Raw genomic sequence first — 18,733 nt, 5'->3', positions numbered from 1 at the left:
ACGCCTGGAGGGACCCTAGTGTTTTTTGCAATAATTTTAACCTGGCGCCGTTATCATTTTCACGTCCAGACCCCCGCCGCATTGTTTAAATAGCAAATACACTCTCGCCCATCTGTTCATGGGCGTGCTGGTCTGAAAACTGAGTGTGTTCAGGTGTATTTTTGCCACATTGCTGTTTTGAGGCAACTGGAAATGATTGCACCATTGACCAACAAAAACCTGGTCTGAAGTCAATAGCGCAGTAATTTATTTGCTGTTTTATTAATAATAACACAAGTACACTCTGTTACACACACAGGGATGCGCAGAAGCACGCAAACATTTTTAAATATTAAAAACAATAATTCCTCTCTGAGAATGCGTTTTCTTTCCACTCACAAATTCCGCCATGTAAATAGCAAATCCACCATGGTGCAAGCACAACTGGCTTTTAAAGATAATGGGAGATGAGACTCTGATTGGTTTATTGCATGTTAAACTCAAAACACACCTGTGACTCATTAAGAGACTATGTACAACACCTTTAGATGCCTGGCGTACTGACTGTTTTCTCTGTCGTTTAAGTGGATTTGGACTCCTGCGACCATACCCTCCAATCGTTAAAATGGGGCCAAAAGCATGCAGTTAATACACAACAAAACAATAGATAAAAAAAATTGTATATTCTTTCTTGTAAATATTCCATCTCTTCTTGTGTCAGTAGACTACAGATATCTAAAAATGAGGGACAGGCCTCAAATCCACGAGAACGGTTTAAACCTCATGTGGTGTTCGGGTCAATTTAACCCAGAGAAGATATTCTTTTCCCCGAAAATACTAGTAAATGTTATCGCTTTGGACTGAAATTTAGTGACTTTGTTCCCAAAGGGTATAACTAAATCTCAAAACATTTTTGGAAATGTTCTTACTTTTTTGTGGGAGTTTTGTTACCTTGTTACACTTGAAGTGTTCCCGGTCAAAAATGACCGGCCTATAAAAAAAATAGCTTATAAATCACTCATTATACCATATTTTCACCCAATCTTGGATTCAATCTTTTTGTCAACTAGTTCTCTTTCAATTAGGACTGGTTTTACGTTTCTGTTTACATCTGATTAATCATGGGCCTCATTTATCTGAGAGTAGGCATCTCATTTTTTGAGTAAAAAACATAATTTATGAGTACATTTGGAAATATGAAAAAGAAAATATGAAAAAAATGGCTGCTGTTGATCACACTAGTCTACTCTAATGTTTCACCAGGAATATTGTTTTGAAACTTTTGTTTTGTAAAAAATATGGCACATAGTCACACTTGTGGTGTTCCCGGTCAAAAATAACCGGCCTATAAAAATAGCTTATAAATCACTCATTATACCATATTTTCACCCAATCTTGGATTCAATCTTTTTGTCAACTTGTTCTTTTTCAATTAGGACTGGTTTTATATTTCTGTTTGCATCTGATTAATCGTGGGCCTCATTTATCTGAGAGTATGGTCAAAAATGGTCACAATAGCCAACCATTGAAAGTGAATGGGAGAGACTGAAAATAACAGAACAATTTAGTTTTGAGGAGCATGTTCATTATTTTCATGTACACATATGAGCATATGTGCTTGCAAACATCGAGCCCTTGGACCTGTGCATGTATCGATACATTTATACACACGCTACCCAGAAACACACACGTTAAAACACACAAACTTTGAGTATTACACACATTCTTTTCCACAGAGAGAAATTTGATCCTACCCTAACCTGCATCTAATATACATTTATCCATCTGACATTATGTATTATCTGACATGGATTATGAATTCGTAGGTACGAACTGAAAAACCAAAAGGTACGGTGAACAAATCTGTGCACAGATTGGAAATTCATGTGTTCGGTTTATTAATCCGTGGGCACTATTTGTTAAACCGGACAATTTAAAAATCTGTGATTAGCCAATGATTTATAAACTTGCAAACCCATGGCACAAATGTTTTTTTTTTCTACAGGTGACTTTGTATATTATAGAGGGACATGACATATTCAATTTCCCCATTGGAACTCATTAATAGTGTAACAAATCACTGGAACACGACAAGCTGGTAATCATGATTTTTTAGAAGTGTGAAGTAGGAAATTTTGCATCGCTACACTATGGAGAATGTTCCTACTTTGCTCATAACATTTCAGTAAAAAAAAATTGAAATAACATGCACAGATGAATCATCCACAGTGAAGAAAATGTGCTAAACTCTCTTCCAGAGTCAAACACACTGAATCCCCACATCATGTGTTCACACTTTTTTGGATGTGACATTAAAGAATGGGTAGGTGGCTATAATGGTCAGTGATAAAGGGTCCTAGTATTCCTATTAATGAAAGCAGGAGCAGACCAAATGATGTTAAATTACCTCACTAAGCCAATACAGTATGGAGCTAAATGTAGCTTCTATTATATATTTTGCACAAAGAAAATTAATAGAACAAAAAAAAAAAAAAACTTGATTTGAAGAGCGTGAGGTTAGGGAGGCATTTATTTAACAAAACTTTACTGTTTAATCTACTGCCTGAAGTTGAAACATGCTCTGAAACAAAAATAAAGGAAAACTTTGATTTGACTGGAACATCTCTAGCACAAATTTTGCAGAGTTTCATAACAGAAAATAAAAAGTTAACATCTACATAGAAAAGTCTAAACTTTATTCAAACGTTTGTTATTAAGAAAGTTTCTTTTATTGTTTAAGGAAGATATTTTTACATATCTACACTGCAGTGCACAAGAAGAACAAGTGACAGAACTGATTTTTTATAGTTCTACAACCTTCCGTCAGGAAACATACTGCAAGGTTTTTTTAAAAGTTTTTTTTGTGTGACTGCGAAACAGAAATCGCTCAGAACCTTTTGATAGAAAAAAGCACTCATAACATGAAACTTTAAAATAGAAGAAAAGGTAACAAACACCAGTCACTATTCACTAAATAAAGCAACTTTGTCCCTGTACCAATAGAAAAGATGCTGTTGGTTTCACACATGATGCTGTGCATGAAGTCGTGTCTGAGGGGGTCGCAGGAACATGGAAAACTGCAGGAATAACGTCTTTGTCATTTATAAAGTAAAATGTGCAGTTGGTGATTCTCAGAAACATTTTTTTGTTATGCTGGTTGAAAGTGTCCTTATATCCTGATAGCAATGACCATGCTAAGCCGTCTTAATGTATTTGTATAAATATGTTGTCTGTGTAAGGTGAAGAACAATATAATGTACATTCAGTCATTGCATTCGGTGTTTGCATGCCACTGCGCAGCCTGTTCACACAGACATCATGCGTCATCAGCGCCTTCACATACACTGTGTAGACAGAGCGAAAATGAAACGTGTTATTGTAGTGTTGAAACTCATTGAACTGTAAAATGTTCTCACCAAGAATGATACATGATGTAATCCAATAATGTTATCTCTGGTCGGTTCTTGTTTTTTTGGGGGACTGCGAGGGTGTGCGGGATCGTATGTTTTTATGTTAAAAAATGAAGCCAAAGCATCTCGATCGCCCCCAGGTGGCTGGATCCAGTACAGATCATAAACGGCCACCCTCTCCATGTAATGTAATGTGACGTGAGACAAACTGAATAAAATCACATTTTTTTCCAAAAATGGTTTGTCATTTTAGCCAGTTTTTATCATGTAAGTGTTCAAAAGTGAAAGTTTTGTTTTAGTTAGTTATTTGACGCTATAAAATGGGGGTGTGACATCATGATTGACAGATGAGTGATTGTTTCTCTGAGAGTAGTCACTGAGGTGGCAACTGACTTTTTTCTGGCTCTTCAGGAGGAGATTGGAGCTTTAACTTCAATTTTTACATTTCCATAACTTTGTTTTACACTAACATAATGAGTTGTTCTGCAGTAAACTGTACTATCCGATTTTGCGGGAGTGTGAGCAGGACCTTGATATCACTGACTGCACAGACTCGAGGCACAATGGCATTGGCAATACAAGATGAGATTCGTCTGATATGAGGTAAAAAAAATAACACACTGTTTGGTTTCTCACAAAAACCCATCATTACCTGTCTTAAAACAGTGTTAGCCACAGGCTAATTTAATATGGATTCGTATGTCTGTGTGTTTTTTACTCTCATAGTGGCTCTCATAGAAAACACCCCATTGACATGCATTATACGGCAACGGTTGGAGTTAAAAATCTTAATTTATGTTCTACTGAAGAAATAAACACACCTACATCTTGGATACCTTGCTGGTAAGCAGATAACCATCTAATTTTCCTTTTTGGGGTGAACTATCCCTTTAAAGACCTGGTTTGGAAACTGAAAGCTTGCAGGGTTGAACATGTCATGTACTTGGTGTACAGTAAGTCACATTGTATAATGAGCTACATGATTAATTATGACTGGCACCATCTCATATGCGCTCCAACCTGACAGTTGAGCACCTGCAGCAGCTGTTGTAGCAGTAAAGCTATGTAATTCAGCCCCTATTTGCCGCAAGGACAGGTTAATGGAGCTACGGACCTCTGACACCTCTAGGCATTTCCGTCCAGCACTCTCATGATTGATCAGATCAAAGTCATAACTGCTGACCTGTCTGGCTCCATCGAGCCCATGTAATGGCACAGGTCTCCTTTCTGCTAGCGGTTCTCTCACGTTTATGAGGGGAAAAAAACAATAATCCAGATGTCCGTTAACCGCACTGTTACACATGCAGACACCTGAAGCCGGTGTGTCGTATCCTAAGCTTCAAGCTGAAGAAGCTGGATGTAAAATGTTTGAATAATATCAATCCACATTTAGAGAACTGGTCCCCGACTGAGCCTGGTTTCTCACGAGGCTTTTCCACCCAACGTTTATGGAGAATGAGCACTATATAAATAACGGTGACTTGACACAGATGATATCAGCATGTGTTTCATGGGAACTGAACCCCTGACCTCAGCTTTGTGCTACCAGTTAAGCTACTGAAACAAAACAGAATATATAACGGTCTTAAAACAATGCATATTTAGTGTGGTTTATGCCAGTGTATCCAGCTTATGCTAGTCAGCTTTCCTTCATTGTCAGAGCAGAGGTGTTGTGGGATTAAAACGAGATGAGAGCGTGATCAAAGAGTTCGTCACTCTCCTGACCGCTGCGTTTCCGCTTGCCTGGATCTCTTAATTGCTTGAAGTCTCGAGACATGCTGCTTTGGTTTAGCCACGTCTCCGCACATTAGAGCCGCACAACTGAATCCAAACACGCCGTCTGCTCGCTCCATCTCCCGTCTGTTCTTGGAACGAAAGTGACTCACCTTGATGAGATTCAGCCAAGTAGAGTCCTCATCCAAACATGCTCACTGATTATCATCAAGCTCCATTATGTTTTGTTGGACTTTGCTATTGATTTGCTCAAAGTGTGGGTTCCATGCCTACCTTCTCATTCAGCAGCGGGCTATCACAGTCAGGGCTGGAGCGAGATGGCTGGTAATGCCTCTGTGATCATGTTGCGCACATCCCTGCCAGCCATCTGGTGCTTACTGCAATCACGTAACCTTAAAGTAACTGCAATGCACAGATAAATATCTACAGCTTATCAAAAACAGACACTTGTTAACTTGCTTGAGATCAACTACATTTTAATATACAATAGGAACACTCCACCGTTTTTAGAAAAACGGCTTTTTCAACTTCTTTCCTACATTTAGATATGTGGGCAAATGCATTTTTGTCTCAGTGCGTGCATTGTTTTAGTTTGGCAGGGTCGCCGCTAGCTTAGCTTAGCTTAGCATAATGAATGAAATCCTATGTTGCCAGCTAACATGATAAAAGTGATCCAAAAAAAAACAAAAAAACATACTTACTTCTTGTGGCCTGCGTATTCACATCGAGTACAAATAGTGATGCAGATTAAGACTAGGCGATTTCCTAGGCAGATATTGACTTGGGACTATATTATGGGGAAGCACAGGTGAAGCACTGCTTCATGGGCGCAGAGATATCCCGGCTCTCATCCTCACGTCCTCTGGCTGTTGAGCCATCGCAATGTGTTGCGTGATATCTCTGCGCCCACGTAGCAGTGCTTCACCTGTTGGATCACTTTTACTCGGGACATGCTAACTGGCAACATAGGATTCCATTCATTATGCTAAGCTAAGCTAGCAGCGACTTTAGTGGAAAGAAGTTGAATAAGCCCTATTTCTTAAAACGGTGTTCCTTTAACCAATTGTTGACCAATAGTACATCTCGGGATGCCCATTCTGAGGTAACTAAAGAGTATGTCAGCTCCAGTTGGGATCCAGGCTCTTATAAGACTTCAGATGCCCCAACACCTGTAAAGAGAGGCCTTAACCTCCTGCGATGAATGTGAATCAGCATGCACCAATGCTACATTTTTATACATTCACAATCTGTAATAATGACTTATATCACACAGTTAGCTAACCGTGTGATTTGCGTGGACACACTCACCTCTGATAACAGATCACTGTAATGTAGACACATGCATTTTCTATAAATCCGCTTTGAAATGACGATATAAAAAAGCGCTGTACAAATAAATGTCAATTGAAATGTGGATAGTAAAGCATTATATAAATGCATCATTCATTCAACCTTTGAACATAATGTGTGAATTCATTTTATGCTAAATATAATGGTATAGCAAGGAGTGTGTAAACTTATGAGCACAACTGTAACTGATTAAAACCGAATGCAACCATCTAATATTTTAGTATTTTATTTACTTTTTTTCACAGGACAAGGGTGCTGTTCATCTGTCGCAGAAGTCGTCCGCTGGGAAACGTCTTGCCGGAAACATGAAAGGGCATACAGAGCATGTGAGGACTGAAAGCTGCAACAGAAAACAAATCAATGGCTATAAAAGTGTCACCTAGATTGACAGTGATCTCTGTTTACAACCGAGCGTGTGTCATGTGCTCAAGAACAGGAACCATGGCGGAACAGAGCGCATGGATGGGGAACAAAGCCAAAATGGATTTTATGAAATTGCTTGTCACTGAATGAAAACACCTGTTTAAGACAATCTTCTCCCAGGATGCCTGTTGCTACTGTTGTCAACATTGAAAAGTAACACTTGAATCCGAGGCTCTTTTTTTGTGCTGAAAAGTTGACGCGACAAGCATAAACGCTCCTTTTTGGTATTCAGCTATGGTGGGATGAAGAAAGGGATCAATGTTCTTTCAATGCTCCGACAGCAGTGCTGTGAAACAAAAAAGAACTTAAGAAACTTCAATACTTCATTCGGTGAAAGGGGAAAAGTTGAAAAAGTAATACTTTAAAAAAGGGTTGGGAGGTGGAGATGACTTTAAAACATGGTGTACACTGTTTCCGTGTACATATTCACAATTTTTATAATGATTTATGATGCTAAAGAATAAACCGTAAGAATAAATATTGTTAGTAAACCTACGGTGACCACATATTATATTATATATTTTACATTCTCTACAACAATGTGAGTGGAAAGTTGACCAACAATAAAATAAAATAAAACTATAATTATTAAAATAGCATTATTCTATATTATTATTACTCTGTAAGAATAAATATTGTTAGTAAACCTACGGTGACAGATAAGATAAATGGCTTATTATATATCATTGGAAACAGAATAAATAGTATATACACAAAACTACAAAATGTAGTGAAATATTTTATACACTTTTATACACATTATTATCTATTTTATATTCTTTACGACAATGTGAGTGGAAAGTTAACAGACAATAAAAAAAACTATAATTATTAAAATAGTATTATTCTATATTATTATTACTGTTTTTGTAATGTAATAAATTATATATTTATTATCATTGTCAGTTTTTAAAGCCTAAAAGGAACTCAAATAGGCCTATTCAAACAAAATATTAATAAATTACTTTCCATTACATGACAATTAAACTGCTAATCGAAATCATTATGAATTTTTACATTGGCAAAATTAATAGAGAATGTTTATCAGATAAGAATAATCTATAGGCTTGCATGTAAACCACAGGTTTTTTGGCTGGTGTACCGCACAATATGTTAACAACAAATCCGGAGTAAACACATACTGGCTGTGTACGCCCACTCTCAATCCTGATGTCATCTATGATCTCATGCTTTGAAGGGTGTGTGTGTGTGTGTGTGTGCGCGCACATTGCGAGCGTGTGCAAAATCCAAAACCATGAGCTCATACATTTAGACGCTCATGATGATTCGTTTAGTGGAACCAAAAAGTTGTTTCCTCAAAGGTCAGGCACATGTTCTCTAAATGCCAACATTTCAATCAATGTAGCATTTAATGACGCCTTTGTACATGTCTCATCCAATCATAATTCAGAGTCAGAACTATTTGTTTTATTTTATGGTTTCTCATTACATACTTCAAGCTGGGTCAACATCTCAATGACAGAGAAGAAAATAAGGAGGATGTTTCCATTTTAAAAACATCTTTTTAATAAGGTGCTAAAAATGTATTTGCACATGGACAGGGCATGTCCACCCCTCCAGTGCCACTTATTAACTTTACAGTGACAGAACAGAGCACAAGCACCGACTGCAGCATGGCACACACATCACAGTGGACAGGAGGACAGAACAAAGGTCACTGTTAATTAAGGCAATGTTAACAGGTAAAAGAGAGAACCATTCCGTACAGAAAACCATGAAAAAGTGATTCGCATGCAGGCATTTCCCAGAGGAGAACAGAAGTGTGCTTGTCCAAAGTTCTCAGTTGCAAAGCTGTGGAAATGTGAGGGCTGAAAGTATTCAACGTGTGCATGAAATGTTGTGTTTTCCCACAGATAACGTCAATCAGTTCCACTGATGTCCATCCTAAATTAAAGTGTCAAGCCACCGAATGTCACATTAGTAGTCCAGATTCAGATGAGCTCCATTTGTATGGTGATGATGAACGCAGGAGAGAACTGACCAGTGGGTTCAAGGGTCATACCACAGGGAGAGAGAATATTGCACTCGTTGCATGAGGTTGTGCCACAAATCACGAAAGGCTACCAAACATGGCTATTATTGCTGGTGTATAGTTTTGTACTGTTCCAGCAGTCAGTAATGCCATGTTTAAACGCTCACACATAAAAACCATTATTCCCTTATAGTCAATATTAGTGAATTAATCCCTAAAATGAGTTAATAAATTACATTTAATTGTTCTTAAAACTTTATCAATTGCAAAAAATTCTGTAAAAAGGTTTGTGCAACTGACACCCACTGTGCGCATGCTACAGCTTGAGACGAACACAAATGGCTACCGGAACATGAATATAGATCCCTCAGACATTGTGAGGTAACAAGACACAGAATCGGACCGATCGCTGCAAGACGGTTAGTTAAACCTCACAGCGGAGTGAATAATCCTTTGCATAATATGGGCTGATAAGGAAAACGAGAAGACTTGACGAACCACGGCATATGCCACTTATTGACAGACCTATCACAGGTCAATTAAAGCTTGGTTCTCACAGGCTATTTACAAGTGACACTACAGCTCTAAGAGGTCTCCGGTCCACAGACGGCCATAGCTCCCGGCAGGCGGCTAATTGAGCTTGTCTATAATTATCCATTACACTCCCATTAGATGTGGAGAGAGCACTAGAGGAGCCATCACCATGGGGCACTGCAAAATCCATGAGAAGATCCACGTTTGCTTGCATCTTTACGCAATAAGGGTCCCTTATATTGTGACAGTATGTAAACACATCATTTCCGTTGATCGTTTAAATAATAAAAGTAAAAAAAAGTCACATAAAATTTTATGGATGTGCATCCAGAAGGCAAAACGTCAAGTAGAAAGGTCAATATCAACACTACTTTTCTCCGTAGTCAGGTCTCAATTCCTAATGTTAGTTACGATGCTAACACAATGCACTGCCACCACTGCTGATCATATATTTCACAAATACAACATCTTTCAGAAGAAAGAAAAAAACAACAAAAAAAACAGATCCATACAAGTGAGCAACATGCTGTGTGCCCTTTCTGTGCACTCTGCTAGAATATATTGCCCATAAAATGACAAGCCTTCAGTCTTCTTCTGCTGATAATAACGGACTCTGTATGCTCAGACAGAGACAAAGACGTCCAAATAGAGGCGGTCGTATGATTCCCTGAAGAAAAGGAGGAGCAGGAGACTGAAGATGCAGGATCCTGTCAGACACCAGTTTAACCAGGACAGCTCTGAAAAACAAAATAGCAAGGTTGACAGTATTTAGAGCGCTGGACATCACATACCTCAATGCATGATAGATCATACATGTGTTTATCATATTTTTGGAAATAGCGTTTTTCCTTCTCATTATTCATCAAAAAATAAAGTAAGAAAAGTTTTTCCCCACAGCTCTGAATTCCTTGAACTGCTAAAATTTCAAGGCATCTTCACATTTGTAAGTATCAGTTAATATAACAAATGCAAATGTGTGTTTAAATAAAGCTACATAAACTGGTAATACCTAAATAGCTTTTTGACTATGTAAGAAAAAAAATTAAAATCAAAATGACAGCATTTAGCACACGGAATACTATCAATTCAACTGAACGATAGAATGTTTATCATAATTTAAAAAAAAAAACAGTAACAAAAATGATACATATAAAAATAATGTAAGCCAAATTGGTCTAAAAGGGTTAGGTACACTCCAGTCATTTCAATAGGAATCAACAGTGCAGCTCCCGAGTCATCATTACACACATCATTTGCTATAACCAAAGTAAACAGTACACAAAACCGTATTTACTGAAAGCTTCAAGGATCATTGGAGACCCCAAAAAGAAACCAAATAACCAAATATAAGGAGTCCATATAATTCTAATAATAAATTTGTGCACCTAAGCACCCATGAAAAAAAAAAAACATTACTAAGAACCTTTACAGAATTTATCACAGTGTAGAGAGCAACAATGACGAGACTGTTTTCATTGTATGCTAATCATCTCCATATAATGATTGGCTTAATCACTCTATCTCCTCTCCACCAATCAGCTGGTGTGTGGTGAGCGTTCTGGCGTTCTGGTCCAGGTGGGTGCTGCACATTTGAGGAGATTCCCCCTTCTATGTAAAGCGCTTTGAGTGCCTAGAAAAGCGCTATATAAATGTAACAAATTCTTATTATTATTATTAACAACGAGATTGTTTTCATTTTAGACATTTTATGTTAAATGGACATTTAAATAAAGTGCATGTACTGACTCGAGGTTGCCAGATAGGCTGGCAAGTCCAGCAGGAACGTTTGTAGCTGCAGCTGTGGTAACTAGAGCAAATCTGGCTGATTGGTTGAAAGGTGGAGGGTGGCGCTTCAGGCCAAAACATCAACATCATATATATACACACTCATCTAAAGGATTATTAGGAACACCTGTTTAATTTCTCATTAATGCAATTATCTAATCAACCAATCACATGGCAGTTGCGTCAATGCATTTAGGCATGTGGTCCTGGTCAAGACAATCTCCTGAACTCCAAACTGAATGTCAGAATGGGAAAGAAAGGAGATTTAAGCAGTTTTATGCGTGGCTTGGATGTTGGTGGCAGATGGGCCAGTCTGAATATTTCACAATCTGCTTAGTTACTGGGATTTTCACACACAACAATTTCTACGGTTTACAAAGAATGACGTGAAAAGGGAAAAACATCCAGTATGCAGCAGTCCTGTGGGCGAAAATGCCTTGTTTATGCTAGAGGTCAGAGGAGAATGGGCCGACTGATTCAAGTTGATAGAAGAGCAACTTTGACTGAAATAACCACTCGTTACAACCAAGGTATGCAGCAAAGCATTTCTGAAGCCACAACACGCACAACCTTGAGGCGGATGGGCTACAACAACAGAAGACCCCACCGGGTACCATTCATCTCCACTACAAATACAAAAAGGAGGCTACAATTTGCACAATTTTGCCAAAACTGGACAGTTGAAGACTGGAAAAATGTTGCCTGGTCTAATGAGTCTCGATTTCTGCTGATACTCTTTATGTCCATCATGTACCCATCCTCTGATGGCTACTTCCAACAGGATAATGCACCATGTCACAAAGCTTGAATCATTTCAAATTGGTTTCTTGAACATGTCAATGAGTTCACTGTACTAAAATGGCCCCCACAGTCACCAGATCTCAACCCAATTGAGCATCTTTGGGATGTGGTGGAACGGGAGCTTTGTGCCCTGGATGTGCATCCCTCAAATCTCCATCACCTGCAAGATGCTATCCTATCAATACGGGCCAACCTTTCTAAATAATGCTTTCAGCACCTTGTTGAATCAATGCCACATAGAATTAAGGCAGTCCTGAAGGTGAAAGCGGGTCAAACAGTATTAGTATGGTGTTCCTAATAATCCTTTATGTGAGTGTATGTGAATATGTATTCACTATTACACAATTATGAAGAAAAAAAATCACTATTTTATATATATATATGGCCCATTTCACTACATTACGGAGCTGCAAGTGGTTACAAACAGCAGTTCACATTGACTAAATGCAGTAGGCTCTTATAAACGCACAGCCCTTCATTTCCTTCTGACCAAACCACACACATGGTCATGCGCCAATAACCAAAAGCAAATGGATTAGAAAAACACAATATACTAATAATTGTTTGAAGTACCCCACACTATGCGAGATAGCAAAGACAGTTTCCCACAGCCGCTCTATTTCTTTCAGAGGGCACTTAAAGTAACAAAAGGTTTTACATTAAGGTTGAAGTTTAAACCAGCAATAGAATCATTGCACATGCAGTGAGCATTAATATTAAGATACTTTTTAAAAGGATAACACTAAAAAAACAGCATGCGAGAGCAGTGCAAACACATTCAGAGTTGACAAATGCAGCAGTGATTCAATAGATGAAAGCTTCACACCAGCTGCTGTGGCTCTGATAGAGTGCTGGGTTGAATATAACACAAACCAGGTCAAACATACAGACCCTTGAGGACAAAGGAAAGAGCGCAACTTAATTTAATAGAGAAGTGGATTTCAATTTCAAGGCGTCCCATATCCAGATAACAGGTTGATCAATTGCCCCTGAAGTGAGAGCCGCAATCGATGGCAGAAGGTGAAATGCATGCTGGGTCAGCTGCTGAGCCCATTTGGGCTAAATGATATGATTTAGCCATGCAGCACAGTCAACATAACCAAGTACGGCGGAGGACAGAGCTGTGCCGACATGAAGAAATGGGAAGCGGGGATTCTTTCCAAAAGCCCCCTCATTAATCAGGCCTTACTAGCCCTTCAGCTGCGTTTGGTATAGCGGCAGGTTAATGGAGTTGTGTTTATCTGGCTATTATGGCTGTGCTGCATGCCCGGCCCAGTCTCATCAATTTAAAAGAGAGAGGTAGCATCACCAAACGGGACGTCTGCAGCGAATGTTAATGAAGAGAGCGGCTCGGCGAGGCTCGGGTAATCCAATCAGACGCCCACCAAAAATCTGAGTCATCAACCGTCAACCCTTCCAGCGCTAATAGAAGGAAGATCTTTGGACAGTGCACCCAACCTGTCCCTAAGGAAGAGCCGCTATGGAGAATACAAAAGAAGTTGGTTTAAAGGATTCGATTTCTCCCTCCTTCTCTAGCAATAATGGGAGCACAGCAATTATATCCTGTCTGTCAGTTTATGCAGCAGTCAAACTGTTATGTCGCATTTCCTTCCTCTTAATACCTGACGGCAGAATGCAGAGATGTTGTTATTAAGGGTGCAATTTAGCCTGTCTCTTTTCTGCCATCGTCTCAGGGGCTGTAATGTGCTGAAAAGGCCAAGGTGGAATGACGGTGTAAACAGGCCACTCACTGTGACACACACAATCTCTTATACACGGAGTGCTGGGACAAAAGCGAAGACAAGGAGGGAGGGATGAGAGGAAATATCCTACAGTCGCTGTCTCACGTCGTGACCGGGCGGCCCAATGTCTTCTCACTCACCCACAAGGCTCCTTACTTCCTGTCAGGCGAGCTGGGGTGTCTGAGATGGTCCTCTTATTGCTGTAATTATTCTTAATCGCTCCCCATTCGGCTGGCAGACTGATGGCATATTTCAGCTCAGTTTAATGTTTTGCTCTGGCCCCAAGCAGCATCAAGAGAGGCTGACTGACAGTCTGTAGGCTCTGCTTTTTCCTTATAAGATTAAACCAGACCTATATTTGGCACTTCAGAGATTGATTTCTTTACCAGGTTTGGCCTGGCAACATGGTCAAGCTGTTATTCTAAATATAAATGTTTTTTTGTTTTTTTTAAGGAGTAAATATATATAAAACATAATAATAAATAATAATAAAAAAAAAATTAAAAAAAATTATATATATATATATATATATATATATATATATATATATATATATATATATATATATATATATATATATATATATATATATATATATATATATATATAATAATTTATATTATAGAAAAAACAATTATATTATTGTATTACAATTATTATTACAATTAAATATTATTACAATTATATTTAAGAAAACTATATACAATACTGTGCAAAAGTCTAGTATTTTCACACACACAAAAAAGGTTTTATGCCATTGTAATAATCCAGTGATATTTTTGCATGCACAAGGAGTCTGGCAACAGCTGGTATGATCCACACAGTGATCTGATCTCACTATTATCAAGTCTGTGATTACATGAAGAAACAGAAAAAACTGATCCAGAAGAACTGCAGCAACGTTTACAAGATGGTTCGAGAAACAGACCTGCAAAACTAACTGAAAAACTATGCGCAAAAGCTGCTTTAAACGCAAAGGCTGGTCACACCAAATATTGATTTGATTTGGTTAATTGATAAATAAATTATATTAAACTCTGACATTATTTTTGCAAGCATCATAACTTTACAGCATTTTTACACAAGTGCATAAAACATTTCTGTACTGTAACTTGGCAGTTCAGTTTCTTCAAACATCTTGGAGACGCTGCCACAGTTTTTCTGGATTTAGTATCTCTCAGTTTTTTCTTTTTCGTCATGTAATCACAGATGGACTCAATGATGGTGAGATCAGAGCTCCTTGTGCATTCAAAAGTCTCATTGGTTTATTACAATTAATAGCAAAAGGAATGTTTGGAAATGTACATTTCCAATACATTATATTTGTATTGTTCTTATTCTGATATTTCCTACTGTATACTACAGCAAAATATATAAAATATATAAATAACTTAAAAGCGTTTTTGGGGGGTGGTGAAAATACTAACGTGCCTAATATTTTTTGAAAAGTATTTTATATTATATATATAACATACATATTTTATCCATAGTAAACATACTTTTTTTTTTTTTAAATGCATACATCTTCAACTCAGGTTTAAGAATGGTGTGAAAACCTCTATAGGAAACTTAAGTTTGCTGAAGGTTTACCTTCACAGGCAATTGAACATGCTAAATCGAATGCTGTAAAAAGAGTTTAGAGCAGGCATACCCCATCAGGAAGTTCACACTCTAGGTCTCTACAAAAGGTTACTGGACCCTTCATTTTATTATTGCCGTTTGAAAGACGGGCCACCCTCAAACAGTAGGTGACATGGCCTTTACTAAGCCCCACAATCAAAAAAGGCTGAACGTTCAATCTTTACCAGCTATTCACAGCTTTCGGATTTAAGGGTGAATGAACCAACCTTGCCAATTTAAATGGCCAGCTGGGAAGGACAGCAACGGTAACTCAATGAAGCACATCCCTTTCACTTCATTTTAAAGTAAATACAATGAAAATATAAGACTTTTGTGAATGTATCATCAGTCACAGGCAGGTGCGATTCTTAAAAGCGCATCAATACAACCTTGGGTGGCTCAAAAAACGAGAATCCGGAAAATAAAAGGATATCGATGCAGGCTCAATACAGAAGGAAACAGGCGATTGAAAAGAAAACAACAGAACAAATGCTGTTCAAAGGTGATATTACTAGAGTCTTCATTAAATGCACGTGTACATCATTTTGAACATCTGTCTAAAGTTCTAATTATTTCCCCAAGTGTCAAATTTTAAGTGGAACTACACCTTTAAGAGGAGGACTTTGTGCAGTTTAGCTAACAGAGAACCTATTATGTCGAAAAGGGCTTTCTGCCAGTGGAAACAGCGAGAGGTAGCAGGATGGTTCTGATGAAACAAACAGAAATCCATCCATCATCTCTTCAGCACCTACACACCGCTTGGCCTAAACAGAGACAAAGAATTCAAAACTCAATAGCAATGCCAACGCAATAACCTTCTATATATAGAGACTTTATTGTTCCAACATTATTTTCAGCCATGGCACGGTGTTGGCGGGCAACAGCGGCTCTGACAGCAACACAAAGGCAGAACGAATCTCGTGGCTTCATTTGGGGCCGATAACCCAATCAGATTTGAAAGGATGAGCCAGTTAAGCTCACTCATCTCAGTTTAATCTTCTCCAAGGAATCAGCAGGAAGACTGAATTTTCGCAGCTTTTCTTGACACCTGGGAGCTGTCCAACAACCTGACCGCTCATAAAGACAGGGACCTGTCAGCTAGATGCTCAACACCACTGACAGGATGGGGAGATGCGTATCACAGAGGGGCATCTGGATTTGACAGTGGTCCGTGTGAACAGAGGTTGACACGAGTATAATTAATAACATACACAAATTTCTAAAGAAATGGTGAGTGGTGCTTGCCTGTGAAAAACTTACCACCCCCAAGTGGGTTTGTGGGTGTTTTCCTAGACATGGCTATGAAGTTTCAGAGATGATCTATTTGGTTTCTAGGATATTCTTAGTGTTGACTAGGTGGTTACTTACTGGTCCAAGTAAACGAAAAAGAAAAAAAAGTTTTACAAAATAAAAATATTTAGCATTGCTATTATGACTTTTTATAATAATATTATATTATTTTGGGGAAAATTAAATCCCCAAATCTCATTACTGTAATGCATAAAAACAAGTCTACTACGATGACTATACATTTATATTACTTGATAAATATTTATATTATTGCATTTGTATTATTATTTTATATATATTAATTATATGTATGTATGTATGTATGTATATATATATTCATATTATTTATATATACATCTTTGTAGAGTTTGTCCAACTACCTTATACTGAATTCATTACAAATTAATTTAAATTTATTTATTAATATTTATCTGTTAATAAACAAACAAACAAACAAATAAACAAATAAAGTGGAAAACAAGATTTTAGGAGGGGAAAAGTACTGCGTGACATTAATGACAATCATCATTTTAAAAAATTAGACACAATACCAGGTGAATTATGAATAATTGTGGTATAAATGTGCTTAATTTTCCTGAAAATAAAATCAGAAATCTTTTCAAGTCTGAAAAGTCTGAAAAAAAAAAAAAGTAAATTGCATTTTCTTTATGCAAAATAAAATTTTAATTTTAATTTTAATTAACTGTGACCTGGACATCACCACCATACTTAATAATAATAATAATAATAATAATAATAATAATAATAATAATAATAATAATAATAATAATAATAATAATAATTGAAATCATTATGTTATCTATGCGTATATATATATATATATATATATATATATATATATATATATATATATATATATATATATATCATGTGTATACAGTACATGATATATGTGTTGCCTCATGACGTTGTTAATGAAAACATACAGCCTTTGTGTTGATCTGACAAACGGTGTCCACCAACAAGAGCTAGAATAAAACTATCACGGACAACCTGTCAATCCAATGAAACCAGTCAGAAAGAGACTCATCAATATTCAGCTAGAAGCTTCTATTTACACAGCAAAATAGGGCAGACAAGTCAATCTCCCTGTACTTTTTTCCCATGTGAACAGCCTTTCACTGAAAGTGAATCATCATAAAGGAGAAGGACAATGCCACTGTCCTAAGTCTAAGTCTAAGTCTAAGTTCATACCTGTCAAGTGATTATGTTTATTTAGGTTGGGTGAAAGCTTTAAATAATATAAGGTACCTGTAAAGTAAAAGGTGAGGAAAAACAGCAAAAGTCCAGTGAAGAGGTTGCTGAGGAAGGTGACCACTCCACAGGTGATGCCCTCAGGCACAGGGTAAACCGTCTCAATGAACAGCTCCAAGAAGATGGGCACACTACTGTTGATGAAGATACCCACCAGGATGCAGGAGGTGTAGAGAGTGGCTAAAGGAGCAAAAAGAGAGGAAAAACAGAGAGAGAGCAGGATGATTCTTAAATCCATTTCTAGAATAATACCTTCTTTACACAGGATGAAAAATACTTTGCAAATGATTGAGAGGAAAAAAGCTTTCTAATTTTTTTCCCCGTGCTGGCAAAAACCCATTTCAGCAGATATTACTCTAATCAGCTACGAAAACACTGTTACACCTCATCTTTAAGAAATGATTATAATGTGATAAGTTGGTACTACAGAAAACCTTTCTTATTATCTTAGCACAGCTGAAGTTTAATGAAGTGTGGAAATTGTAATACATTGTCTTTTATTCCAATATTAAATACACTTTCATTTCCAAACCCCAATTTTACTTAAAACTGCCAAAAACACTTTGCTATAGAAACTATTCTCATTCTTAATGATAGAAGCTACTCCACGTGTGGTTGCACAGCACTGTCTTAAAAGAACGCAAACTGGTTCTAACCAGTGCAGAGGATGGCCCAACCGCACATTATAAAATGGCCCAAGTATAAAAGGGCCATTTGATCAAAAAAAACAGTAAAACAGTACAATTGTGCAGTATCATTACAATTTAAATTTGAACAGATTTTATTCCTGTGATGGC

General features: G+C 37.4%; 1 protein-coding gene across 1 annotated transcript in view; it reads right to left on the bottom strand.

Annotated features, from left to right (window-relative positions):
• Positions 1-8,302: 8,302 nt before the first annotated feature.
• slc49a4 (solute carrier family 49 member 4) overlaps positions 8,303-18,733 on the bottom strand; it is a 53,446-nt gene continuing 43,015 nt past the window's right edge. The window contains exons 8-9 of the mRNA XM_067444238.1: positions 17,934-18,116; positions 8,303-10,160 (exon numbers count right to left, since the gene is read on the bottom strand). Coding sequence (XP_067300339.1) covers positions 10,045-10,160; positions 17,934-18,116 — 299 coding nt within the window. The 3' untranslated portion in view covers positions 8,303-10,044. The remainder of the gene's footprint in view (positions 10,161-17,933; positions 18,117-18,733) is intronic.

This window comes from Pseudorasbora parva, chromosome 5 (assembly GCF_024679245.1).
Source record: "Pseudorasbora parva isolate DD20220531a chromosome 5, ASM2467924v1, whole genome shotgun sequence".
NCBI classification, from domain to species: Eukaryota; Metazoa; Chordata; class Actinopteri; order Cypriniformes; family Gobionidae; genus Pseudorasbora; species Pseudorasbora parva.
Note: the sequence above shows the minus strand (reverse complement) of the source record. Positions and strands in the feature narration are given on the sequence as shown.